Here is a 25,590-nt window from a genome sequence, read left to right as displayed (position 1 = left end):
AGTAGGATGTATATTCAACATTATCTATCTCCTAATTAAGCTAGAGTAGGATATCATCACGGCTAGATATCTCATCTAATGTATTTCTCCAGGTGTAGGTTGTCAATGGCAGGGTTGCTTTTAATTCATTTATAGGCACGATATTTCCATTGCGAACACCACATTATGCAACCACTCATATAAATACTATATGTAAACTTGACAAATTTAACGTAGAGCAGGCTGTTCCAACCGAGCTCCAGGGAGCCGGAGCGCTCCGGTGCTCACTGCGGCAGCTCGGAGCCCGCGTGGAGGGGGAAAGCGAACTCACTGCCCCCTGGCCGCATGCAGCCGCAAGTGACGCAATAATCCGTGATCAATGGCAGCTATGACTAGCCGCGGGAGCCCTGTACCTCTATTGGAGGATACCTTTCTATTCATTGAGAGAGATGGTCATCCGCAATGTTTCGTATGTCATAAAGTATTTAATTCTGCGAAGAGGTACTATATACAACGACATTATACACGTCTTCACGCAGCGCACTACGATCAGGTAGAAGGCGTTGCACGCAGATAACTGGTAGCCAGGCTTAAGAACGACATACCAGGAGACGTAAGTTCAAAAGTGGTTTCGTAATACGGAGGGTATGAAAACATGCAACATAGTTCGTGTTCTGTAATGCGTTTATAATTTTCAGGTGAATGAGAGCGGAGAAAACACTACTAAATCTGCAATTCTAGCAAGCTACAGGGTCGCTCACATCGTTGTGACGAGTGGCAAGCCGTTTTCGGTGGGACCACTCGTAAAATCGTGCATGGTAGCAGTTGCAGAATGTTTGTTTCCAAGGGAGGTGCAGGCAATTGAAGGGGTTTGCCTGTCGAAGCAAACAATGTCTCATCGAATCCTGGACATGGCAGCCGATTTAGAGACACAGCTCAGGAAAAAGGCGGAGAGCTTTGTTGCATTTTCGCTAGCGCTTGACGAAAGCACCGACATATCGGACTGTGCTCAGCTTGCAGTCTTTGTGCGTGGTGTCGACATGGAGCTGTAAGTAACTGAAGCACTCTTGGATGTGGTAAGACTCGATTACACCGCAGCAGGACGTGACATTTTTGAAGCTGTTTGTGAATCAGTGGACAATATGAATTTGCCGTGGGATAAGCTGCATTCTGTAGCGACGGACGGTGCACCACAAATGATCGGGCGTCACCAAGGTTTTGCTTCTCGTTTGAAAAATAAACTCAGGGACGAATTCGGGACAGACATTTTGACTCTTCATTGTTTTATTCACCAAGAGGCACTGTGTGCTGAAACAGTAGAGCTAAGTGGCGTAATGAAAGATGTCGTGAAGTGTGTGGATTTTGTGCGGCGTCACGGTACGAATCATCGCCAATTCAAAGAATTCCTGAAAGATATGGAAGCGGAGTATGGGGATATACCTTACCACAGTATAGTCGGGGAAAAGTTCTTGATATTTTCTTTGCCATTTGTGAGGAAATATTCCTTTTTTCTCGAAATGAAAGGGGAAGAAATGCGTTGTCTGATATAAAAAGGATATCAGACCTGGCGTTCCTAGCTGACATAACTATGCATCTGAATAATTTAAATCTGCCATTGCAGGGCAAAGGGCAGCTAATCGTTGACATGCACGACCAGATCAAAGCGTTCATGGAAAAGTTACGTTTATTTGAGAGGCAGATGAGTAATGGACATTTAACGTTCTTCAATCGTCTTGCTTCTTTAAAACTACCTGAAGGTACTACTTTCGGCGATTACCAAGCAAAGTTAAAGCAGCTCATCACGTCGTTTGAAACACGATTCCGAGACCTCACTAGTTTGGAAATGGAACTTCAGGTGTTCAGCACTCCTTTTCCAGTTTCCCCCGATGACTTGTCACCGTCACTTCAATTGGAGAGTATTGATTTGCAAAATTCAACTTTGCTGAAAAAGAGATACTACAACGCGTTGGATTTGTCACGATGGTATCGTTCATTACAGCAGAAAACATTTCCCAAGCTTCACAACAATGCACCTCAGATAATGTGCACGTTTGGATCTACGTGTTTTTGTGAGCAGCTTTTCAAAAAATGGTTCAAATGGCTCTGAGCACTATGGGACTTAACATCTGAGGTCATCAGCCCCCTAGAACTTAGAACTACTTAAACCTAACCAACCTAAGGACATCACACACATCCATGCCCGAGGCAGGATTCGAACTTGCGACCGTAGTGGTCGCGCGGTTCCAGACTGAAGCGCCTAGAACCGCTCGGCCACATCGGCCGGAGCAGCTTTTCTCGGCAATGAAAAGAGTAAAAAGTAAGGAACGATAGTTTCTTCAGGATGCAACAACGAAGGCCATCCTCCGCATTAATGCTGCGAACACTTTGATGCCTGATATTTCCGATCTTGTAAAAAAATTGTTCAAATGGCTCTGAGCACTATGGGACTCAACATCTTAGGTCATAAGTCCCCTAGAACTTAGAACTACTTAAACCTAAGTAACCTAAGGACATCACACACACCCATGCCCGAGGCAGGATTCGAACCTGCGACCGTAGCAGTCCCGCGGTTCCGGACTGCAGCGCCAGAACCGCTAGACCACCGCGGCAGGCTCCGATCTTGTAATGAAAATAAAATGTCAAGCTATAGAGGCCCAATAAATTTAGTACGCAATTTCTTGTAAAACAGTTGTTTCTTATTTGTTTCCTGAACATCGTATTTCCTGGTGTAGCACGTCACCACGTCTTAGCAGCTAAGAGTAGAGGTTGTCGATCTTGTAAGACGCAGCTGGCACATCGAAACGCTCGCCCTGCCACCTGCCTCCACCAGCCGTGCCACGTGCCGGCGTGCCGGCCCACTTGACTGGCCACAGCGAGCGACGCGGCTCCCTGGAGCAGGGAGCGCTCCGCGGCTCACGACGGAGCCGACGAGCTGGAACAGCCTGGCATAGAGGATGGTATCAGTGATCATAAGGCTGTGATAGTATCTATCATTACGGGTATCACAAGGAATTTGTAGGACACAAATTGCAGACTATCTCAGCAGTGAACAACAAATACTGAGTTCGGTCTTCCGAAATGGTTTGACCGCGGAAAATCGTAATACGGTCCCTTCTTTCGATAATCGTACGAGCGTCGAAATCGCAGATTTTGACACAACCGACAGCAGAACGAAAAAGCTACTACATCACTTAGTAGCAGAAAGGCATCACGACCAGAAGAGATAACTGTAAGATTGTGCAAAGAGTCCGCGAAACGTGTTGCTGCCCTGCTGGCAGCAGCTTATCGTTGTCCGCCGGAGCAGCGGCTGATGCCTAGCGACTGGCGGCTGGGAGAGAGCTCACGTCATTGCCGTTTTCAGGAATGGTCGTGGGATGGATGCACTTAATTATAGGCCTATACTGCTGAAGTTAGTCTGTTGTAGAATTTGATGTTCAATAATTATGACATTTCTGTAGAACGGAAATCTCCTCTATAGAAATTAGAGATCTTGCGAAACTCAGTTCGCTCTTTTACTACCCGAGATCGATAGAGCTGCAGAAAAAACAGTTCAGGTTGATTCCTCGATTGCAGTAAGGCATTTGACACCGTGCCACACTGTTGTCTTGTGAAAAAACTACGAGGCTACCCAGTATCGGACAAGACTTGCGACTGGATTCAAAACCCACTTGCAGATAGAACTCAACACGTCGCGTTTAACCGAACAAAATAGACAGATGTAAAGGTAATTTCCGGAGTACCCCAAGGAAGTGTGCCTATACTGTTCACAATCTGTACAAATGATGTAGTACATAGCATCGGAAGTTGTACAAGACAGATGTTATGCTTGTCTGTAAGAAGGAAAGCATCGATTTGCAAAACGACCTACGCAAGACTGCACCTATCCAGAGTGATCTTAAGTGGAATGGCCACATAAAATAAATAATAGGAAAAGCAGACGCCAAACTACGATTCAGAGGAAGGATCATAAGGAAGCATAACTTATCCACGAAAAAAGTAGTTTAGAAGGTGCTCGATCGACCGATTATCGAGTACTGTTCGTCAGTCTGGGAGCCTTACCAACTAGGTAGAGGAGGTAGAGAGGACCAGGGGAAGAGCGGCACGTTTCGTCACAGGATCTTTTAGTCGGTGCGGGAGCGGTACAGAGACCCTCAACAAACTCCAGTGGCGGCGTCGAGCATCACGGAGAGAATTACTACTGAAATTTCGAGCGAGCACTTTCTGGGGGGAGTTGGACAACAGCTTACTTCCCCGCACATACATCTCGCGAAACGACTGCGGTCTCGGCTGCCATCCGACTGGCCGCACTTGCAGGTAGGCGCGCCGCCAGCCACGCCGCCGCCTCCCCCACAGCCGCAGCCGGCAAGGCGGCGCGGGGGCGCTGCCCGCCGCGCACGGCTACGCCGCTGCCAGTGAGGCGCGACCACCCCTTCTCCGGAGCTCCAGCGCCGTCGGTACGTAAGTCGAACATCCGTACACTGACCCCATTTTGTGAGTTTGCCAGTTGAATAACATTTTCATGGTGGCCGGGGCTCGACGTCTTCTCAATTGACGTTGTATTGAAGAGTAACCGATTTCCAAATCTTTTGCGTCTACATCCAAAACAACTGTTAGCAACGAAGTTATGAATTAAGTATAGACGTAGTCTTCCGCTGCCATTGTCACAATCAACAGCCACGCTTCGGTCAGGATGTTTTGTTTACTGCTGAACGAGAAAACTTCGTTTCTTATATACCTTCAAACCGACAGCTCGTCGGTCGTGAGATAATCTTCGGTGGAGGCTACTACGCTGGTAACTGGAACCTGTGATTGCGCTCTTATTGGATGCTATTTGCCCGGGTTAGTCTCTGTATCAAATGGCTCTGAGCACTATGGGACTCAACTGCTGAGGTCATTAGTCCCCTAGAACTTAGAACTAGTTAAACCTAACTAACCTAAGGACATCAGAAACATCCATGCCCGAGGCAGGATTCGAACCTGCGACCGTAGCGGTCTTGCGGTTCCAGACTGCAGCGCCTTTAACCGCACGGCCACTTCGGCCGGCTAGTCTCTGTATCTACAGAGGGCAAGTTCTTTAGTTCTGACAATGGTAGTAGGCGATACTTTTCATTAACGTTTCCTATTTGGTTATTATTTAAAGATGCTCACATTTTACACTGACTTTTACAGCACTCGACACAGCTTTCTTAATAGTACGATAAAGTTTCTATCCAGTTCCGATACAGAGTACGACATGTCCGCCCGAAAGAGAGTTACATGTCCGGCTCTGAAGAACGCCCGAAGCAGAGTGACTAGCGCCAAAGCGACCCGAAGGTGTCCGAAGCACTTCGGTTGCAACATCGCTAATCTCATGTTTCTCAAAACTAGTGAACTTTAATAAGCAAAATCGATAGACTCGTAGGGTAACCGTGACAGTCTGTCATACTGGAAACTGGGATAAATACAATGAAAAGTATATAAATAATTAATAAGGGAAGTTAGGCATTTTGGCGCCTAACACCCGAATGTGCCGACCAATCAGAAGCAAGTTCAGCACAGTTGGCGGACTCTGTCACGGGACTGGTACGTACTGCACCGTCTGTCGCTTGTACGTCACCCCACATTTGTACCATATGCTACTTCACGTGTACCAAGCTATATCCAGACGAGCTTCTAGCAAAATAAAATACTGGCGGTCACATCCAGGAATATCACACGGCTCTCCTCTAGTTTATCTATTAGTTTCATCCAGTAACCATTGACACCAAATATGGACTGGAGGTTTTGTAGTTCATCCTTTAGATGTTCCTTATCGCTAATCCTGTAAGCTCTCTTTGTTAAAGTGTGCAGGGCGCGTTTTTCTGCATGAGGTGATGATGAGAGGAAGGACATAGGTGCCCTGTCAGTACTGTTTGGCTTCCTACATACTCTATGTGCTAAGTTACCACCAGGGTTGATGTGCACGTCGAGTTAAGGCAGCACCCAATTCTTTTCTGTCTGCACAGTGAATTGGATTCTGCTGTGCTGCCGGTTGAGGTGTTGGAGGAAATTTCGTGGTCAGATAACGAAGGTATCAACAACATATCGGAGCCAACATTCTGGGTGTAATGGTGTAGGCTGGAGCGCTGTTTCTTCAAATGCTTTCAAGGAGATGTCTGCTGCAATAGCTACACGATCTCCCTGTTCATAGAATTCCCCTTTCCACCTGAATTAGGTGGCCGTTAGACAGTGGCGCACAAGCTCGCAGATATCGGATGGACGCGTTCCCATAAGATGTTCATGATGTCTTGTACTGGTACATTCGTGAATAAAGACTATCAAGTCTGTGGCCGAGACACATTTTTGTTTTGAAACTTCTACAAAATCATACGAATGTGTGTGGCTCACCAAATGTCGGAGCTTTGGAACCAGTTCCTTTACTAGACTGTACGTCGGTGAATTAATAATATTCACAATCGGTCATAAAGGAAAGGCCTCTATAGACACCATATACCCCTGGTGTCTGTGGAACTTGTGGAATAAGTCCTCTGGCCGTGTCAAAATTCATTCTAGTTTGCTCCAGCAGTGCTTGCATCGATTTGATTATCTGGCCGTCGGATCTCCCTTAAGCTTCTTAACGTGAGTTCACTCAGAAAATCCTCCATTCGTTTGTTATAATCTTCCGTGTCCAACACAACGGTATCGTTTCCCATGTCTGCTCGTGTTATTTCTAAACGAGAGCTGTTCTTCAGTTCCGCTATATCATGACGTTCCTCTTTGCTGATATTTTCTTTCGGAGGCTTTGCATGAGTCAGGACCCGTATAGTTTCTTGTCTAATCTTCTCCGCCTCAGCTTGTGGCAGATGACGAATCGAAGCCTCTACAGATTTAGGGATACGTTTTGGTGTGACTGCGAAATTCATCCCTGTAGCCGGTATTTGTGTGGCTGTATCGCTTAAGATGTGGCTGGAAAGGTTGACCATCGTCCCACAAGTGTCCAGCATCAGTCCTTCCTCGGTGGTTTTCTGCTGCAGTTTGTCAAACTTCCTCATGGGAGGTTAACATGTCGACCTTCTCGCACTCATCCATGTCCAGCTTTCCAGTCAGGAAGCGGTGCAGTTGACCAAGTTTCCTGTTGTTTGTGTCGAGACTTATTCGAATGTGGGAGAACCTTTACCTTAACCAAGCTTTCCACTTATTTCAAGTGGGAAGGGGAATTGTATGAGCAGGCAGATGGTGTAGCTATGGTATCCACTCTCTCGCGTATTGCAGCAGACATCTTCATGGAAGCATTAAAAGGAACAGCGCTCCAGTACGCACCATTATGCCCAAAACGTCGGCTCCGGTATGTTGACGATACTTCCGTACTTTCGTTATCTGGCCACATGGAGAGGAAGAGCTACGAAATTTCCACCAACACCTCACCAGCAGCATAGCAGGATCCAGTTCACTGGGGAGACAGAAAAGAATGGGGTGCTGCCTTTACTTGACGTGGAAGTGTACAGAAAGCCTGATGGTGAACTAGGCCATAGAGTGTACAGGAAGCCAACTAGAACTGACAGGCACCTACACACCTCCTCCCGTCATCACCCTGCGCAGAAGAAATGCGCCCTGCACACTTTAAACAAGATTACAGGATCAGCGATAAGGAACATCTAAAAGGCGAACTACAAAACCTCAAGTCTATTTTTGGTGTCAGTGGTTATGGGATGAAACTAATAGATAAAACTATGACGACAAAGAATAAAATCAATGGAGGAGAGCAAAAGGAAGCACAAAACATCGCTCTATTAGCGTATGTTCAAGGTGTCTCTGAACCGGTGGGTACAGTTCTCCGCCGAGCAGGCATAAAGCCGATTTTCCGAAGCAGCAGCAAAATAAAAGATGTTCTTCGCACAACGGAAGATGCAGATGACAAACTACATGCTGCTGGAATTTACGAAATCAGGTGCGAATCTGGATTAGTGTATGTAGGTGAGACAAGGCGACCCATATCGGAACACGAAAGATATATACAACTAAGGCAACAAGTCAGAGGAGGCAGAACACCAGGATGGGAACGGCAAACAGATTGATTTTGGTGAATCTCGCGTACTGGTGAAACAACCTCTTACTTTCGGGAGAAAGACTAGAGAGGCAATAGAAACAGCCAAGCGACACGCCAACACGAACAGAGAAGACGGGTACCGACTTCCGACGCCTCGGCTGCCAGCAGTAACAGCGTTACGGGGCGGCAGCTCACGTGAAGCAACACACACAGGCCCGCGGCAGCCCGCAGCGGCCGCACGCACATAGACACAGCACTGGGTGCAATCACATGCAGTAAGCCAGACACCAATAAAAACGTCGGGTTTCCGCCAATGGAAAGAAATAATAAAAACAAAAGCTTCTAACGTCCCTCCCCTTCATCCTTAACAGCCTCTCAGAATTAGATTACAGGCACGTCTGCAGGTATATAAGAAACAAAGTTTTCTCATTCATCAGTAAACAAAAGATCCAGAAGAACGTCGCTTGCCATAGTGAGCGAAGCGTCGGTAGTTTTACATTTTGACAATGCGTTCACAAACACAGAAAAATTTTGTTGACTGAAGCTATGTATTGTTTTTACTATTTGATATTATATGTAGAATAAATTAATATCCAAATTATCTGGTCGTGAACGGCGTCTGTTCCTCGCTCTTGTATCCACTAAAGAACCACACAACGTAAAAGTAAGACACAACAATGACCACTATGAAGAAATACGATAAATTAACACTTACCGACATTCATTCTTCTTACGCGCTATTCGCGTTCGCGAGGGAGGGAGGGAGTCAGTCAATGGTACCAGAACCCTCCGCCACACAGCGTGACGTGGCTTGCGCTGTGTTGTTGTAGGTGCACATGCAGATGATGGTATGGACATCGGAATGGGAGATTTGCCAGCATCCCACACCTCTACTGGAACTTGTCGCGCCATTTAACGTCGTTTGCAGGTTAGGGAGGGTCAGGCACGTGAACAGGATCTGCGACCACGCGCGAATACTCATTACGTGTTTTCTCTGCGAGTGGCGCTGTTACTGGATGAGCTGTCATCCAGTCCCAGAAGTGCCGAGTGACGGCGGCCGAGGCCCACGCGGCGTGTGACGCGGCGTCAGGCGGCTCCAGGCTCCACGGAGCGCGGCACGGGGGCGGCGCGTGGCCCAGAAGCCCAGGGTCGCGCTGCCATTTAACGTCGTTTGCTGGTTAGGGAAGGTCAGGCACGTGAACAGGATCTGCGACCACGCGCGAATACTCATTACGTGTTTTCCTCTGCGAGTGGCGCTGTTACTGGATGCGCTGTCATCCAGTCCCAGAAGTGCCGAGTGACGGCGGCCGAGGCCCACGCGGCGTGTGACGCGGCGTCAGGCGGCTCCAGGCTCCACGGAGCGCGGCACGGGGGCGGCGCGTGGCCCAGAAGCCCAGGGTCGCGCTGCCATTTAACGTCGTTTGGTGGTTAGGGAAGGTCAGGCACGTGAACAGGATCTGCGACCACGCGCGAATACTCATTACGTGTTTTCTTCTGCGAGTGGCGCTGTTACTGGATTAGCTGTCCCAGAAGTGCCGAGTGACGGCGGCCGAGGCCCACGCGGCGTGTGACGCGGCGTCAGGCGGCTCCAGGCTCCACGGAGCGCGGCACGGGGGCGGCGCGTGGCCCAGAAGCCCAGGGTCGCGCTGCCATTTAACGTCGTTTGCTGGTTAGGGAAGGTCAGGCACGTGAACAGGATCTGCGACCACGCGCGAATACTCATTACGTGTTTTCCTCTGCGAGTGGCGCTGTTACTGGATGCGCTGTCATCCAGTCCCAGAAGTGCCGAGTGACGGCGGCCGAGGCCCACGCGGCGTGTGACGCGGCGTCAGGCGGCTCCAGGCTCCACGGAGCGCGGCACGGGGGCGGCGCGTGGCCCAGAAGCCCAGGGTCGCGCTGCCATTTAACGTCGTTTGCTGGTTAGGGAAGGTCAGGCACGTGAACAGGATCTGCGACCACGCGCGAATACTCATTACGTGTTTTCTTCTGCGAGTGGCGCTGTTACTGGATTAGCTGTCCCAGAAGTGCCGAGTGACGGCGGCCGAGGCCCACGCTGCGTGTGACGCGGCGTCAGGCGGCTCCAGGCTCCACGGAGCGCGGCACGGGGGCGGCGCGTGGCCCAGAAGCCCAGGGTCGCGCTGCCATTTAACGTCGTTTGCTGGTTAGGGAAGGTCAGGCACGCGAACAGGATCTGCGACCACGCGCGAATACTCATTACGTGTTTTCCTCTGCGAGTGGCGCTGTTACTGGATGAGCTGTCATCCAGTCCCAGAAGTGCCGAGTGACGGCGGCCGAGGCCCACGCAGCGTGTGACGCGGCGTCAGGCGGCTCCAGGCTCCACGGAGCGCGGCACGGGGGCGGCGCGTGGCCCAGAAGCCCAGGGTCGCGCTGCCATTTAACGTCGTTTGGTGGTTAGGGAAGGCCAGGCACGCGAACAGGATCTGCGACCACGCGCGAATACTCATTACGTGTTTTCCTCTGCGAGTGGCGCTGTTACTGGATGAGCTGTCATCCAGTCCCACAAGTGCCGAGTGACGGCGGCCGAGGCACACGCGGCGTGTGACGCGGCGTCAGGCGGCTCCAGGCTCCACGGAGCGCGGCACGGGGACGGCGCGTGGCCCAGAAGCCAAGGGTCGCTCTGCCATTTAACGTCGTTTGCTGGTTAGGGAAGGTCAGGTACGTGAACAGGATCTACGACCACGCGCGAATACGCATTACGTGTATTCCTCTGCGAGTGGCGCTGTTACTGGATGAGCTGTCATCCAGTCCCAGAAGTGCCGAGTGACGGCGGCCGAGGCCCACGCGGCGTGTGACGCGGCGTCAGGCGGCTCCAGGCTCCACAAAGCGCGGCACGGGGGCGGCGCGTGGCCCAGAAGCCCAGGGTCGCGTTGCCATTTAAAGTCGTTTGCTGGTTAGGGAAAGTCAGGCACGCGAACAGGATCTGCAACCACGCGCGAATACTCTTACGTGTTTTCCTCTGCAAGTGGCGCTGTTACTGGATGAGCTGTCATCCAGTCCCAGAAGTGCCGAGTGACGGCGGCCGAGGCCCACGTGGCGTGTGACGCGGCGTGTGACGCGGCGTCAGGCGGCTCCAGGCTCCACGAAGCGTGGCACGGGGGCGGCGCGTGGCGCAGTAGCCCAGGGTCGCGCTGCCATTTAACGTCGTTTGCTGGTTAGGGAAGGTCAGGCACGTGAACAGGATCTGCGACCACGCGCGAATACTCATTACGTGTTTTCCTCTGCGAGTGGCGCTCTTACTGGGTGAGCTGTCATCCAGAAGTGCCGAGTGACGGCGGCCGAGGACCACGCGGCGTGTGACGCGGCGTCAGGCGGCTCCAGGCTCCACAGAGCGCGGCACGGGGGCGGCGCGTGTCCCAGAAGCCCAGGGTCGCGCTGCCATTTAACGTCGTTTGCTGGTTAGGGAAGGTCAGGCACGCGAACAGGATCTGCGACCACGCGCGAATACTCATTACGTGTTTTCCTCTGCGAGTGGCGCTGTTACTGGATGGGCTGTCATCCAGTCCCAGAAGTGCCGAGTGACGGCGGCCGAGGCCCACGCGGTGTGTGACGCGGCGTCAGGCGGCTCCAGGCTCCACGGAGCGCGGCACGGGGGCAGCGCGTGGCCCAGAAGCCCAGGGTCGCTCTGCCATTTAACGTCGTTTGCTGGTTAGGGAGGGTCAGGCACGTGAACAGGATCTGCGACCACGCGCGAATACTCATTACGTGTTTTCCTCTGCGAGTGGCGCTGTTATTGGATGGGCTGTCATCCAGTCCCAGAAGTGCCGAGTGACGGCGGCCGAGGCCCACGCGGAGTGTGACGCGGCGTCAGGCGGCTCCAGGCTCCACGGAGCGCGGCACGGGGGCGGCGCGTGGCCCAGAAGCCCAGGGTCGCGCTGCCATTTAACGTCGTTTGCTGGTTAGGGAAAGTCAGGCACGCGAACAGGATCTGCAACCACGCGCGAATACTCATACGTGTTTTCCCCTGCAAGTGGCGCTGTTACTGGATGAGCTGTCATCCAGTCCCAGAAGTGCCGAGTTACGGCGGCCGAGGCCCACGTGGCGTGTGACGCGGCGTGTGACGCGGCGTCAGGCGGCTCCAGGCTCCACGAAGCGTGGCACGGGGGCGGCGCGTGGCCCAGTAGCCCATGGTCGCGCTGCCATTTAACGTCGTTTGCTGGTTAGGGAAGGTCAGGCACGTGAACAGGATCTGCGACCACGCGCGAATACTCATTACGTGTTTTCCTCTGCGAGTGGCGCTATTACTGGATGAGCTGTCATCCAGTCCCAGAAGTGCCGAGTGACGGCGGCCGAGGCCCACGCGGCGTGTCACGCGGCGTCAGGCGGCTCCAGGCTCCACGGAGCGCGGCACGGGGGCGGCGCGTGGCCCAGAAGCCCAGGGTCGCGCTGCCATTTAACGTCGTTTGCTGGTTAGGGAAGGTCAGGCACGTGAACAGGATCTGCGACCACGCGCGAATACTCATTACGTGTTTTGCTCTGCGAGTGGCGTTGTTACTGGATGAGCTGTCATCCAGTCCCAGAAGTGCCGAGTGACGGCGGCCGAGGCCCACGCGGCGTGTGACGCGGCGTCAGGCGGCTCGAGGCTCCACGGAGCGCCGCACGGGGGCGGCGCGTGGCCCTGAAGCCCAGGGTCGCGCTGCCATTTAACGTCGTTTGCTGGTTAGGGAAGGCCAGGCACGCGAACAGGATCTGCGACCACGCGCGAATACTCATTACGTGTTTTCCTCTGCGAGTGGCGCTGTTACTGGATGAGCTGTCATCCAGTCCCAGAAGTGCCGAGTGACGGCGGCCGAGGCCCACGCGGCGTGTGACGCGGCGTCAGGCGGCTCCAGGCTCCACGAAGCGTGGCACGGGGGCGGCGCGTGGACCTGAAGCCCAGGGTCGCGCTGCCATTTAACGTCGTTTGCTGGTTAGGGAAGGTCAGGCACGTGAACAGGATCTGCGACCACGCGCGAATACTCATTACGTGTTTTCCTCTGCGAGTGGCTCTCTTACTGGGTGAGCTGTCATCCAGAAGTGCCGAGTGACGGCGGCCGAGGCCCACGCGGCGTGTGACGCGGCGTCAGGCGGCTCCAGGCTCCACGGAGCGCGGCACGGGGGCGGCGCGTGGCCCAGAAGCCCAGGGTCGCGCTGCCATTTAACGTCGTTTGCTGGTTAGGGAAGGTCAGGCACGTGAACAGGATCTGCGACCACGCGCGAATACTCATTACGTGTTTTCTTCTGCGAGTGGCGCTGTTACTGGATTAGCTGTCCCAGAAGTGCCGAGTGACGGCGGCCGAGGCCCACGCTGCGTGTGACGCGGCGTCAGGCGGCTCCAGGCTCCACGGAGCGCGGCACGGGGGCGGCGCGTGGCCCAGAAGCCCAGGGTCGCGCTGCCATTTAACGTCGTTTGCTGGTTAGGGAAGGTCAGGCACGCGAACAGGATCTGCGACCACGCGCGAATACTCATTACGTGTTTTCCTCTGCGAGTGGCGCTGTTACTGGATGAGCTGTCATCCAGTCCCAGAAGTGCCGAGTGACGGCGGCCGAGGCCCACGCAGCGTGTGACGCGGCGTCAGGCGGCTCCAGGCTCCACGGAGCGCGGCACGGGGGCGGCGCGTGGCCCAGAAGCCCAGGGTCGCGCTGCCATTTAACGTCGTTTGGTGGTTAGGGAAGGCCAGGCACGCGAACAGGATCTGCGACCACGCGCGAATACTCATTACGTGTTTTCCTCTGCGAGTGGCGCTGTTACTGGATGAGCTGTCATCCAGTCCCACAAGTGCCGAGTGACGGCGGCCGAGGCACACGCGGCGTGTGACGCGGCGTCAGGCGGCTCCAGGCTCCACGGAGCGCGGCACGGGGACGGCGCGTGGCCCAGAAGCCAAGGGTCGCTCTGCCATTTAACGTCGTTTGCTGGTTAGGGAAGGTCAGGTACGTGAACAGGATCTGCGACCACGCGCGAATACGCATTACGTGTATTCCTCTGCGAGTGGCGCTGTTACTGGATGAGCTGTCATCCAGTCCCAGAAGTGCCGAGTGACGGCGGCCGAGGCCCACGCGGCGTGTGACGCGGCGTCAGGCGGCTCCAGGCTCCACAAAGCGCGGCACGGGGGCGGCGCGTGGCCCAGAAGCCCAGGGTCGCGTTGCCATTTAAAGTCGTTTGCTGGTTAGGGAAAGTCAGGCACGCGAACAGGATCTGCAACCACGCGCGAATACTCTTACGTGTTTTCCTCTGCAAGTGGCGCAGTTACTGGATGAGCTGTCATCCAGTCCCAGAAGTGCCGAGTGACGGCGGCCGAGGCCCACGTGGCGTGTGACGCGGCGTGTGACGCGGCGTCAGGCGGCTCCAGGCTCCACGAAGCGTGGCACGGGGGCGGCGCGTGGCGCAGTAGCCCAGGGTCGCGCTGCCATTTAACGTCGTTTGCTGGTTAGGGAAGGTCAGGCACGTGAACAGGATCTGCGACCACGCGCGAATACTCATTACGTGTTTTCCTCTGCGAGTGGCGCTCTTACTGGGTGAGCTGTCATCCAGAAGTGCCGAGTGACGGCGGCCGAGGACCACGCGGCGTGTGACGCGGCGTCAGGCGGCTCCAGGCTCCACAGAGCGCGGCACGGGGGCGGCGCGTGTCCCAGAAGCCCAGGGTCGCGCTGCCATTTAACGTCGTTTGCTGGTTAGGGAAGGTCAGGCACGCGAACAGGATCTGCGACCACGCGCGAATACTCATTACGTGTTTTCCTCTGCGAGTGGCGCTGTTACTGGATGGGCTGTCATCCAGTCCCCCGAGTGACGGCGGCCGAGGCCCACGCGGTGTGTGACGCGGCGTCAGGCGGCTCCAGGCTCCACGGAGCGCGGCACGGGGGCAGCGCGTGGCCCAGAAGCCCAGGGTCGCTCTGCCATTTAACGTCGTTTGCTGGTTAGGGAGGGTCAGGCACGTGAACAGGATCTGCGACCACGCGCGAATACTCATTACGTGTTTTCCTCTGCGAGTGGCGCTGTTATTGGATGGGCTGTCATCCAGTCCCAGAAGTGCCGAGTGACGGCGGCCGAGGCCCACGCGGAGTGTGACGCGGCGTCAGGCGGCTCCAGGCTCCACGGAGCGCGGCACGGGGGCGGCGCGTGGCCCAGAAGCCCAGGGTCGCGCTGCCATTTAACGTCGTTTGCTGGTTAGGGAAAGTCAGGCACGCGAACAGGATCTGCAACCACGCGCGAATACTCATACGTGTTTTCCCCTGCAAGTGGCGCTGTTACTGGATGAGCTGTCATCCAGTCCCAGAAGTGCCGAGTTACGGCGGCCGAGGCCCACGTGGCGTGTGACGCGGCGTGTGACGCGGCGTCAGGCGGCTCCAGGCTCCACGAAGCGTGGCACGGGGGCGGCGCGTGGCCCAGTAGCCCATGGTCGCGCTGCCATTTAACGTCGTTTGCTGGTTAGGGAAGGTCAGGCACGTGAACAGGATCTGCGACCACGCGCGAATACTCATTACGTGTTTTCCTCTGCGAGTGGCGCTATTACTGGATGAGCTGTCATCCAGTCCCAGAAGTGCCGAGTGACGGCGGCCGAGGCCCACGCGGCGTGTCACGCGGCGTCAGGCGGCTCCAGGCTCCACGGAGCGCGGCACGGGGGCGGCGCGTGGCCCAGAAGCCCAGGGTCGCGCTGCCATTTAACGTCGTTTGCTGGTTAGGGAAGGTCAGGCACGTGAACAGGATCTGCGACCACGCGCGAATACTCATTACGTGTTTTGCTCTGCGAGTGGCGTTGTTACTGGATGAGCTGTCATCCAGTCCCAGAAGTGCCGAGTGACGGCGGCCGAGGCCCACGCGGCGTGTGACGCGGCGTCAGGCGGCTCGAGGCTCCACGGAGCGCCGCACGGGGGCGGCGCGTGGCCCTGAAGCCCAGGGTCGCGCTGCCATTTAACGTCGTTTGCTGGTTAGGGAAGGCCAGGCACGCGAACAGGATCTGCGACCACGCGCGAATACTCATTACGTGTTTTCCTCTGCGAGTGGCGCTGTTACTGGATGAGCTGTCATCCAGTCCCAGAAGTGCCGAGTGACGGCGGCCGAGGCCCACGCGGCGTGTGACGCGGCGTCAGGCGGCTCCAGGCTCCACGAAGCGTGGCACGGGGGCGGCGCGTGGACCTGAAGCCCAGGGTCGCGCTGCCATTTAACGTCGTTTGCTGGTTAGGGAAGGTCAGGCACGTGAACAGGATCTGCGACCACGCGCGAATACTCATTACGTGTTTTCCTCTGCGAGTGGCTCTCTTACTGGGTGAGCTGTCATCCAGAAGTGCCGAGTGACGGCGGCCGAGGACCACGCGGCGTGTGACGCGGCGTCAGGCGGCTCCAGGCTCCACAGAGCGCGGCACGGGGGCGGCGCGTGTCCCAGAAGCCCAGGGTCGCGCTGCCATTTAACGTCGTTTGCTGGCTAGGGAAGGTCAGGCACGCGAACAGGATCTGCGACCACGCGCGAATACTCATTACGTGTTTTCCTCTGCGAGTGGCGCTGTTACTGGATGAGCTGTCATCCAGTCCCAGAAGTGCCGAGTGACGGCGGCCGAGGCCCACGCGGCGTGTGACGCGGCGTCAGGCGGCTCCAGGCTCCACGGAGCGCGGCACGGGGGCGGCGCGTGGCCCAGAAGCCCAGGGTCGCGCTGCCATTTAACGTCGTTTGCTGGTTAGGGAGGGTCAGGCACGTGAACAGGATCTGCGACCACGCGCGAATACCCATTACGTGTTTTCCTCTGCGAGTGGCGCTGTTACTGGATGGGCTGTCATCCAGTCCCAGAAGTGCCGAGTGACGGCGGCCGAGGCCCACGCAGCGTGTGACGCGGCGTCAGGCGGCTCCAGGCTCCACGGAGCGCGGCACGGGGGCGGCGCGTGGCCCAGAAGCCCAGGGTCGCTCTGCCATTTAACGTCGTTTGCTGGTTAGGGAGGGTCAGGCACGTGAACAGGATCTGCGACCACGCGCGAATACTCATTACGTGTTTTCCTCTGCGAGTGGCGCTGTTACTGGATGGGCTGCCATCCAGTCCCAGAAGTGCCGAGTGAAGGCGGCCAAGGCCCACGCGGCGTGTGACGCGGCGTCAGGCGGCTCCAAGCTCCATGGAGACCGGCACGGGGGCAGCGCGTGGCCCAGAAGCCCAGGGTCGCGCTGCCATTTAACGTCGTTTGCTGGTTAGGGAAGGTCAGGCACGTGAACAGGATCTGCGACCACGCGCGAATACTCATTACGTGTTTTCCTCTGCGAGTGGCACTGTTACTGGATGAGCTGTCATCCAGTCCCAGAAGTGCCGAGTGACGGCGGCCGAGGCCCACGCAGCGTGTGACGCGGCGTCAGGCGGCTCCAGCTCCACGGAGCGCGGCACGGGGACGGCGCGTGGCCCAGAAGCCAAGGGTCGCTCTGCCATTTAACGTCGTTTGCTGGTTAGGGAAGGTCAGGCACGTGAACAGGATCTGCGACCACGCGCGAATACTCATTACGTGTTTTCCTCTGCGAGTGGCACTGTTACTGGATGGGCTGTCATCCAGTCCCAGAAGTGCCGAGTGACGGCGGCCGAGGCCCACGCGGCGTGTGACGCGGCGTCAGGCGGCTCCAAGCTCCATGGAGACCGGCACGGGGGCAGCGCGTGGCCCAGAAGCCCAGGGTCGCGCTGCCATTTAACGTCGTTTGCTGGTTAGGGAAGGTCAGGCACGTGAACAGGATCTGCGACCACGCGCGAATACTCATTACGTGTTTTCCTCTGCGAGTGGCACTGTTACTGGATGAGCTGTCATCCAGTCCCAGAAGTGCCGAGTGACGGCGGCCGAGGCCCACGCAGCGTGTGACGCGGCGTCAGGCGGCTCCAGCTCCACGGAGCGCGGCACGGGGACGGCGCGTGGCCCAGAAGCCAAGGGTCGCTCTGCCATTTAACGTCGTTTGCCGGTTAGGGAAGGTCAGGCACGTGAACAGGATCTGCGACCACGCGCGAATACTCATTACGTGTTTTCCTCTGCGAGTGGCACTGTTACTGGATGGGCTGTCATCCAGTCCCAGAAGTGCCGAGTGACGGCGGCCGAGGCCCACGCAGCGTGTGACGCGGCGTCAGGCGGCTCCAGCTCCACGGAGCGCGGCACGGGGACGGCGCGTGGCCCAGAAGCCAAGGGTCGCTCTGCCATTTAACGTCGTTTGCTGGTTAGGGAAGGTCAGGCACGTGAACAGGATCTGCGACCACGCGCGAATACTCATTACGTGTTTTCCTCTGCGAGTGGCACTGTTACTGGATGAGCTGTCATCCAGTCCCAGAAGTGCCGAGTGACGGCGGCCGAGGCCCACGCGGCGTGTGACGCGGCGTCAGGCGGCTCCAAGCTCTATGGAGACCGGCACGGGGGCAGCGCGTGGCCCAGAAGCCCAGGGTCGCGCTGCCATTTAACGTCGTTTGCTGGTTAGGGAAGGTCAGGCACGTGAACAGGATCTGCGACCACGCGCGAATACTCATTACGTGTTTTCCTCTGCGAGTGGCGCTGTTACTGGATGAGCTGTCATCCAGTCCCAGAAGTGCCGAGTGACGGCGGCCGAGGCCCACGCGGCGTGTGACGCGGCGTCAGGCGGCTCCAGGCTCCACGGAGCGCGGCACGGGGGCGGCGCGTGGCCCAGAAGCCCAGGGTCGCGCTGCCATTTAACGTCGTTTGCTGGTTAGGGAAGGTCAGGCACGTGAACAGGATCTGCGACCACGCGCGAATACTCATTACGTGTTTTCCTCTGCGAGTGGCGCTGTTACTGGATGAGCTGTCATCCAGTCCCAGAAGTGCCGAGTGACGGCGGCCGAGGCCCACGCGGCATGTGACGCGGCGTCAGGCGGCTCCAGGCTCCACGGAGCGCGGCACGGGTGCGGCGCGTGGCCCAGAAGCCCAGGGTCGCGCTGCCATTTAACGTCGTTTGCTGGTTAGGGAAGACCAGGCACGCGAACAGGATCTGCGACCAGGCGCGAATACTCATTACGTGTTTTCCTCTGCGAGTGGCGCTATTACTGGATGAGCTGTCATCCAGTCCCAGAAGTGCCGAGTGACGGCGGCCGAGGCCCACGCGGCGTGTGACGCGGCGTCAGGGTGCTCCAGGCTCCACGGAGCGCGGCACGGGGGCGGCGCGTGGCCCAGAAGCCCAGGGTCGCACTGCCATTTAACGTCGTTTGCTGGTTAGGGAAGGTCAGGCACGTGAACAGGATCTGCGACCACGCGCGAATACTCATTACGTGTTTTGCTCTGCGAGTGGCGTTGTTACTGGATGAGCTGTCATCCAGTCCCAGAAGTGCCGAGTGACGGCGGCCGAGGCCCACGCGCCGTGTGACGCGGCGTCAGGCGGCTCGAGGCTCCACGGAGCGCGGCACGGGGGCGGCGCGTGGCCCAGAAGCCCAGGGTCACGCTGCCATTTAACGTCGTTTGCTGGTTAGGGAAGGCCAGGCACGCGAACAGGATCTGCGACCACGCGCGAATACTCATTACGTGTTTTCCTCTGCGAGTGGCGCTGTTACTGGATGAGCTGTCATCCAGTCCCAGAAGTGCCGAGTGACGGCGGCCGAGGCCCACGCGGCGTGTGACGCGGCGTCAGGCGGCTCCAGGCTCCACGAAGCGTGGCACGGGGGCGGCGCGTGGCCCTGAAGCCCAGGGTCGCGCTGCCATTTAACGTCCTTTGCTGGTTAGGGAAGGTCAGGCACGTGAACAGGATCTGCGACCACGCGCGAATACTCATTACGTGTTTTCCTCTGCGAGTGGCGCTCTTACTGGGTGAGCTGTCATCCAGAAGTGCCGAGTGACGGCGGCCGAGGACCTCGCGGCGTGTGAAGCCGCGTCAGGCGCCTCCAGGCTCCACAGAGCGCGGCACGGGGGCGGCGCGTGGCCCAGAAGCCCAGGGTCGCGCTGCTATTTAACGTCGTTTGCTGGTTAGGGAAGGTCAGGCACGCGAACAGGATCTGCGAACACGCGCGAATACTCATTACGAGTTTTCCTCTGCGAGTGGCGCTGTTACTGGATGAGCTGTCATCCAGTCACAGAAGTGCCGAGTGACGGCGGCCGAGGCCCACGCGGCGTGTGACGCGGCGTCAGGCGGCTCCAGGCTCCACGGAGCGCGGCACGGGGGCGGCGCGTGGCCCAGAAGCCCAGGGTCGCGCTGCCATTTAACGTCGTTTGATGGTTAGGGAAGATCAGGCACGTGAACAGGATCTGCGACCACGCGCGAATACTCATTACGTGTTTTCCTCTGCGAGTGGCGCTGTTACTGGATGAGCTGTCATCCAGTCACAGAAGTGCCGAGTGACGGCGGCCGAGGCCCACGCGGCGTGTGACGCGGCGTCAGGCGGCTCCAGGCTCAATGGAGCGCGGCACGGGGGCGGCGCGTGGCCCAGAAGCTCAGGGTCGCGCTGCCATTTAACGTCGTTTGCTCGTTAGGGAAGGTCAGGCACGTGAACAGGATCTGCAACCACGCGCGAATACTCATATGTGTTTTCCTCTGCGAGTGGCGCTGTTACTGGGTGAGCGGTCATGCAGTCCCAGAAGTGCCGAGTGACGGCGGCCGAGGCCCACGCGGCGTGTGACGCGGCGTGTGACGCGGCGTGTGACGCGGCGTCAGGCGGCTCCAGGCTCCACGAAGCGCGGCACGGTTGGGCGCGTGGCCCAGAAGCCCAGGGTCGCGCTGCCATTTAACGTCGTTTGCTGGTTAGGGAAGGTCAGGCACGTGAACAGGATCTGCGACCACGCGCGAATACTCATTACGTGTTTTCTTCTGCGAGTGGCGCTATTACTGGATGAGCTGTCATCCAGTCCCAGAAGTGCCGAGTGACGGCGGCCGAGGCCCACGCGGCGTGTGACGCGGTGTCAGGGGGCTCCAGGCTCCACGGAGCGCGGCACGGGGGCGGCGCGTGGCCCAGAAGCCCAGGGTCGCGCTGCCATTTAACGTCGTTTGCTGGTTAGGGAAGGTCAGGCACGTGAACAGGATCTGCGACCACGCGCAAATACTCATTACGTGTTTTCCTCTGCGAGTGGCGCTGTTACTGGATGAGCTGTCATCCAGTCCCAGAAGTGCCGAGTGACGGCGGCCGAGGCCCACGCGGCATGTGACGCGGCGTCAGGCGGCTCCAGGCTCCACGGAGCGCGGCACGGGGGCGGCGCTTGGCCCAGAAGCCCAGGGTCGCGCTGCCATTTAACGTCGTTTGCTGGTTAGGGAAGGCCAGGCACGCGAACAGGATCTGCGACCACGCGCGAATACTCATTACGTGTTTTCCTCTGCGAGTGGCGCCGTTACTGGATGAGCTGTCATCCTTTCCCAGAAGTGCCGAGTGACGGCGGCCGAGGCCCACGCGGCGTGTGACGCGGCGTCAGGCGGCTCCAGTCTCCACGAAGCGTGGCACGGGGGCAGCGCGTGACCCAGAAGCCCAGGGTCGCGCTGCCATTTAACGTCGTTTGCTGGTTAGGGAAGGTCAGGCACGTGAACAGGATCTGCGACCACGCGCGAATACTCATACGTGTTTTCCTCTGCGAGTGGCGCTGTTACTGGGTGAGCTGTCATGCAGTCCCAGAAGTGCCGAGTGACGGCGGCCGAGGCCCACGCGGCGTGTGACGCGGCGTGTGACGCGGCGTCAGGCGGCTCCAGGCTCCACGAAGCGCGGCACGGTTGGGCGCGTGGCCCAGAAGCCCAGGGTCGCGCTGCCATTTAACGTCGTTTGCTGGTTAGGGAAGGTCAGGCACGTGAACAGGATCTGCGACCACGCGCGAATACTCATTACGTGTTTTCTTCTGCGAGTGGCGCTATTACTGGATGAGCTGTCATCCAGTCCCAGAAGTGCCGAGTGACGGCGGCCGAGGCCCACGCGGCGTGTGACGCGGTGTCAGGGGGCTCCAGGCTCCACGGAGCGCGGCACGGGGGCGGCGCGTGGCCCAGAAGCCCAGGGTCGCGCTGCCATTTAACGTCGTTTGCTGGTTAGGGAAGGTCAGGCACGTGAACAGGATCTGCGACCACGCGCGAATACTCATTACGTGTTTTCCTCTGCGAGTGGCGCTCTTACTGGGTGAGCTGTCATCCAGAAGTGCCGAGTGACGGCGGCCGAGGCCCACGCGGCGTGTGACGCGGCGTCAGGCGGCTCCAGGCTCCACAGAGCGCGGCACGGGGGCGGCGCGTGTCCCAGAAGCCCAGGGTCGCGCTGCCATTTAACGTCGTTTGCTGGTTAGGGAAGGTCAGGCACGCGAAAAGGATCAGCGACCACGCGCGAATACTCATTACGTGTTTTCCTCTGCGAGTGGCGCTGTTACTGGATGAGCTGTCATCCAGTCCCAGAAGTGCCGAGTGACGGCGGCCGAGGCCCACGCGGCGTGTGACGCGGCGTCAGGGGTCTCCAGGCTCCACGGAGCGCGGCACGGGGGCGGCGCGTGGCCCAGAAGCCCAGGGTCGCGCTGCCATTTAACGTCGTTTGCTGGTTAGGGAAGGTCAGGCACGTGAACAGGATCTGCGACCACGCGCGAATACTCATTACGTGTTTTCCTCTGCGAGTGGCGCTGTTACTGGATGAGCTGTCATCCAGTCCCAGAAGTGCTGAGTGTCGACGGCCGAGGCCCACGCGGCATGTGACGCGGCGTCAGGCGGCTCCAGGCTCCACGGAGCGCGGCACGGGGGCGGCGCGTGGCCCAGAAGCCCAGGGTCGCGCTGCCATTTAACGTCGTTTGCTGGTTAGGGAAGGCCAGGCACGCGAACAGGATCTGCGACCACGCGCGAATACTCATTACGTGTTTTCCTCTGCGAGTGGCGCTGTTACTGGATGAGCTGTCATCCAGTCCCAGAAGTGCCGAGTGACGGCGGCCGAGGCCCACGCGGCGTGTGACGCGGCGTCAGGCGGCTCCAGGCTCCACGAAGCGTGGCACGGGGGCAGCGCGTGGCCCAGAAGCCCAGGGTCGCGCTGCCATTTAACGTCGTTTGCTGGTTAGGGAAGGTCAGGCACGTGAACAGGATCTGCGACCACGCGCGAATACTCATTACGTGTTTTCCTCTGCTAGTGGCGCTCTTACTGGGTGAGCTGTCATCCAGAAGCGCCGAGTGACGGCGGCCGAGGCCCACGCGGCGTGTGACGCGGCGTCAGGCGGCTCCAGGCTCCACAGAGCGCGGCACGGGGGCGGCGCGTGTCCCAGAAGCCCAGGGTCGCGCTGCCATTTAACGTCGTTTGCTGGTTAGGGAAGGTCAGGCACGCGAAAAGGATCAGCGACCACGCGCGAATACTCATTACGTGTTTTCCTCTGCGAGTGGCGCTGTTACTGGATGAGCTGTCATCCAGTCCCAGAAGTGCCGAGTGACGGCGGCCGAGGCCCACGCGGCGTGTGACGCGGCGTCAGGCGGCTCCAGGCTCCACGGAGCGCGGCACGTGGGCGGCGCGTGGCCCAGAAGCCCAGGGTCGCGCTGCCATTTAACGTCGTTTGCTGGTTAGGGAAGGTCAAGCACGTGAACAGGATCTGCGACCACGCGCGAATACTCATTACGTGTTTTCCTCTGCGAGTGGCGCTCTTACTGGATGAGCTGTCATCCAGTCCCAGAAGTGCCGAGTGACGGCGGCCGAGGCCCACGGGGCGTGTGACGCGGTGTCAGGCGGCTCCAGGCTCCACGGAGCGCGGCACGGGAGCAGCGCGTGGCCCAGAAGCCCAGGGTCGCGCTGCCATTTAACGTCGTTTGCTGGTTAGGGAAGGTCAGGCACGTGAACAGGATCTGCGACCACGCGCGAATACTCATTACGTGTTTTCCTCTGCGAGTGGCGCTGTTACTGGATGAGCGGTCATCCAGTCCCAGAAGTGCCGAGTGACGGCGGCCGAGGCCCACGCGGCGTGTGACGCGGCGTCAGGCGGCTCCAGGCTCCACGGAGCGCGGCTTGGGGGCGGCGCATGGCCCAGAAACCCAGGGTCGCGCTGCCATTTAACGTCGTTTGCTGGTTAGGGAAGGTCAGGCACGTGAACAGGATCTGCGACCACGCGCGAATACTCATTACGTGTTTTCCTCTGCGAGTGGCGCTGTTACTGGATGAGCTGTCATCCAGTCACAGAAGTGCCGAGTGACGGCGGCCGAGGCCCACGCGGCGTGTGACGCGGCGTCAGGCGGCTCCAGGCTCAATGGAGCGCGGCACGGGGGCGGCGCGTGGCCCAGAAGCTCAGGGTCGCGCTGCCATTTAACGTCGTTTGCTCGTTAGGGAAGGTCAGGCACGTGAACAGGATCTGCAACCACGCGCGAATACTCATACGTGTTTTCCTCTGCGAGTGGCGCTGTTACTGGGTGAGCTGTCATGCAGTCCCAGAAGTGCCGAGTGACGGCGGCCGAGGCCCACGCGGCGTGTGACGCGGCGTGTGACGCGGCGTCAGGCGGCTCCAGGCTCCACGAAGCGCGGCACGGTTGGGCGCGTGGCCCAGAAGCCCAGGGTCGCGCTGCCATTTAACGTCGTTTGCTGGTTAGGGAAGGTCAGGCACGTGAACAGGATCTGCGACCACGCGCGAATACTCATTACGTGTTTTCTTCTGCGAGTGGCGCTATTACTGGATGAGCTGTCATCCAGTCCCAGAAGTGCCGAGTGACGGCGGCCGAGGCCCACGCGGCGTGTGACGCGGTGTCAGGGGGCTCCAGGCTCCACGGAGCGCGGCACGGGGGCGGCGCGTGGCCCAGAAGCCCAGGGTCGCGCTGCCATTTAACGTCGTTTGCTGGTTAGGGAAGGTCAGGCACGTGAACAGGATCTGCGACCACGCGCAAATACTCATTACGTGTTTTCCTCTGCGAGTGGCGCTGTTACTGGATGAGCTGTCATCCAGTCCCAGAAGTGCCGAGTGACGGCGGCCGAGGCCCACGCGGCATGTGACGCGGCGTCAGGCGGCTCCAGGCTCCACGGAGCGCGGCACGGGGGCGGCGCTTGGCCCAGAAGCCCAGGGTCGCGCTGCCATTTAACGTCGTTTGCTGGTTAGGGAAGGCCAGGCACGCGAACAGGATCTGCGACCACGCGCGAATACTCATTACGTGTTTTCCTCTGCGAGTGGCGCCGTTACTGGATGAGCTGTCATCCTTTCCCAGAAGTGCCGAGTGACGGCGGCCGAGGCCCACGCGGCGTGTGACGCGGCGTCAGGCGGCTCCAGTCTCCACGAAGCGTGGCACGGGGGCAGCGCTTGACCCAGAAGCCCAGGGTCGCGCTGCCATTTAACGTCGTTTGCTGGTTAGGGAAGGTCAGGCACGTGAACAGGATCTGCGACCACGCGCGAATACTCATTACGTGTTTTCCTCTGCTAGTGGCGCTCTTACTGGGTGAGCTGTCATCCAGAAGCGCCGAGTGACGGCGGCCGAGGCCCACGCGGCGTGTGACGCGGCGTCAGGCGGCTCCAGGCTCCACAGAGCGCGGCACGGGGGCGGCGCGTGTCCCAGAAGCCCAGGGTCGCGCTGCCATTTAACGTCGTTTGCTGGTTAGGGAAGGTCAGGCACGCGAAAAGGATCAGCGACCACGCGCGAATACTCATTACGTGTTTTCCTCTGCGAGTGGCGCTGTTACTGGATGAGCTGTCATCCAGTCCCAGAAGTGCCGAGTGACGGCGGCCGAGGCCCACGCGGCGTGTGACGCGGCGTCAGGCGGCTCCAGGC

The 25,590-nt window shown here is 58.2% G+C and overlaps 2 protein-coding genes across 2 annotated transcripts; both read right to left on the bottom strand.

Annotated features, from left to right (window-relative positions):
- Positions 1 to 10,242: 10,242 nt before the first annotated feature.
- Positions 10,243 to 13,451, bottom strand: LOC126204393 (foot protein 1 variant 1-like). Its single transcript, XM_049938763.1, has 11 exons — positions 13,242 to 13,451; positions 12,748 to 12,870; positions 12,498 to 12,638; positions 12,303 to 12,441; positions 11,986 to 12,158; positions 11,792 to 11,930; positions 11,487 to 11,647; positions 11,243 to 11,377; positions 11,036 to 11,186; positions 10,732 to 10,892; positions 10,243 to 10,425 (listed from the first exon to the last, which is right to left on the bottom strand). The coding sequence occupies exons 1-11, from the start codon at positions 13,449 to 13,451 to the stop codon at positions 10,243 to 10,245; spliced, it is 1,716 nt and encodes a 571-aa protein (XP_049794720.1).
- A 1,541-nt stretch (positions 13,452 to 14,992) lies between these two features.
- LOC126204392 (foot protein 1 variant 2-like) lies at positions 14,993 to 17,383 on the bottom strand. The gene is made up of 9 exons (XM_049938762.1): positions 17,237 to 17,383; positions 16,987 to 17,127; positions 16,737 to 16,877; positions 16,243 to 16,401; positions 15,993 to 16,133; positions 15,743 to 15,883; positions 15,548 to 15,686; positions 15,231 to 15,403; positions 14,993 to 15,175 (listed from the first exon to the last, which is right to left on the bottom strand). Exons 1-9 carry the CDS (start codon positions 17,381 to 17,383, stop codon positions 14,993 to 14,995), a joined length of 1,365 nt encoding a protein of 454 aa, XP_049794719.1.
- Between the last annotated feature and the right edge of the window lie 8,207 nt (positions 17,384 to 25,590).

The sequence above is a fragment of the Schistocerca nitens genome, chromosome 9 (assembly GCF_023898315.1).
Source record: "Schistocerca nitens isolate TAMUIC-IGC-003100 chromosome 9, iqSchNite1.1, whole genome shotgun sequence".
NCBI lineage: Eukaryota > Metazoa > Arthropoda > Insecta > Orthoptera > Acrididae > Schistocerca > Schistocerca nitens.
This window is presented reverse-complemented; position numbering and strand designations above follow the sequence as displayed.

Bases quoted from the DNA above. Each gene is read 5' to 3' on its own strand.
- LOC126204393 (XM_049938763.1), bottom strand. From the start codon at position 13,451: ATGAGTATTCGCGCGTGGTCGCAGATCCTGTTCGCGTGCCTGACCTTC. The intron at 11,648-11,791 runs GTGGGCCTCGGC...CTCCCTAACCAG, and splicing joins GACGCCGCGTCACACTCCGC to CAAACGACGTTAAATGGCAG. The intron at 11,187-11,242 runs GTAAGAGCGCCA...GCGTGGTCGCAG, and splicing joins TCTGGATGACAGCTCACCCA to ATCCTGTTCACGTGCCTGAC.
- LOC126204392 (XM_049938762.1), bottom strand. From the start codon at position 17,383: ATGGCAGAGCGACCCTTGGCTTCTGGGCCACGCGCCGTCCCCGTGCCG. The intron at 15,884-15,992 runs GTAACAGCGCCA...GTTAAATGGCAG, and splicing joins ACTGGATGACAGCTCATCCA to CGCGACCCTGGGCTTCAGGG. The intron at 15,176-15,230 runs GTAACAGCGCCA...GCGTGGTTGCAG, and splicing joins ACTGGATGACAGCTCATCCA to ATCCTGTTCGCGTGCCTGAC.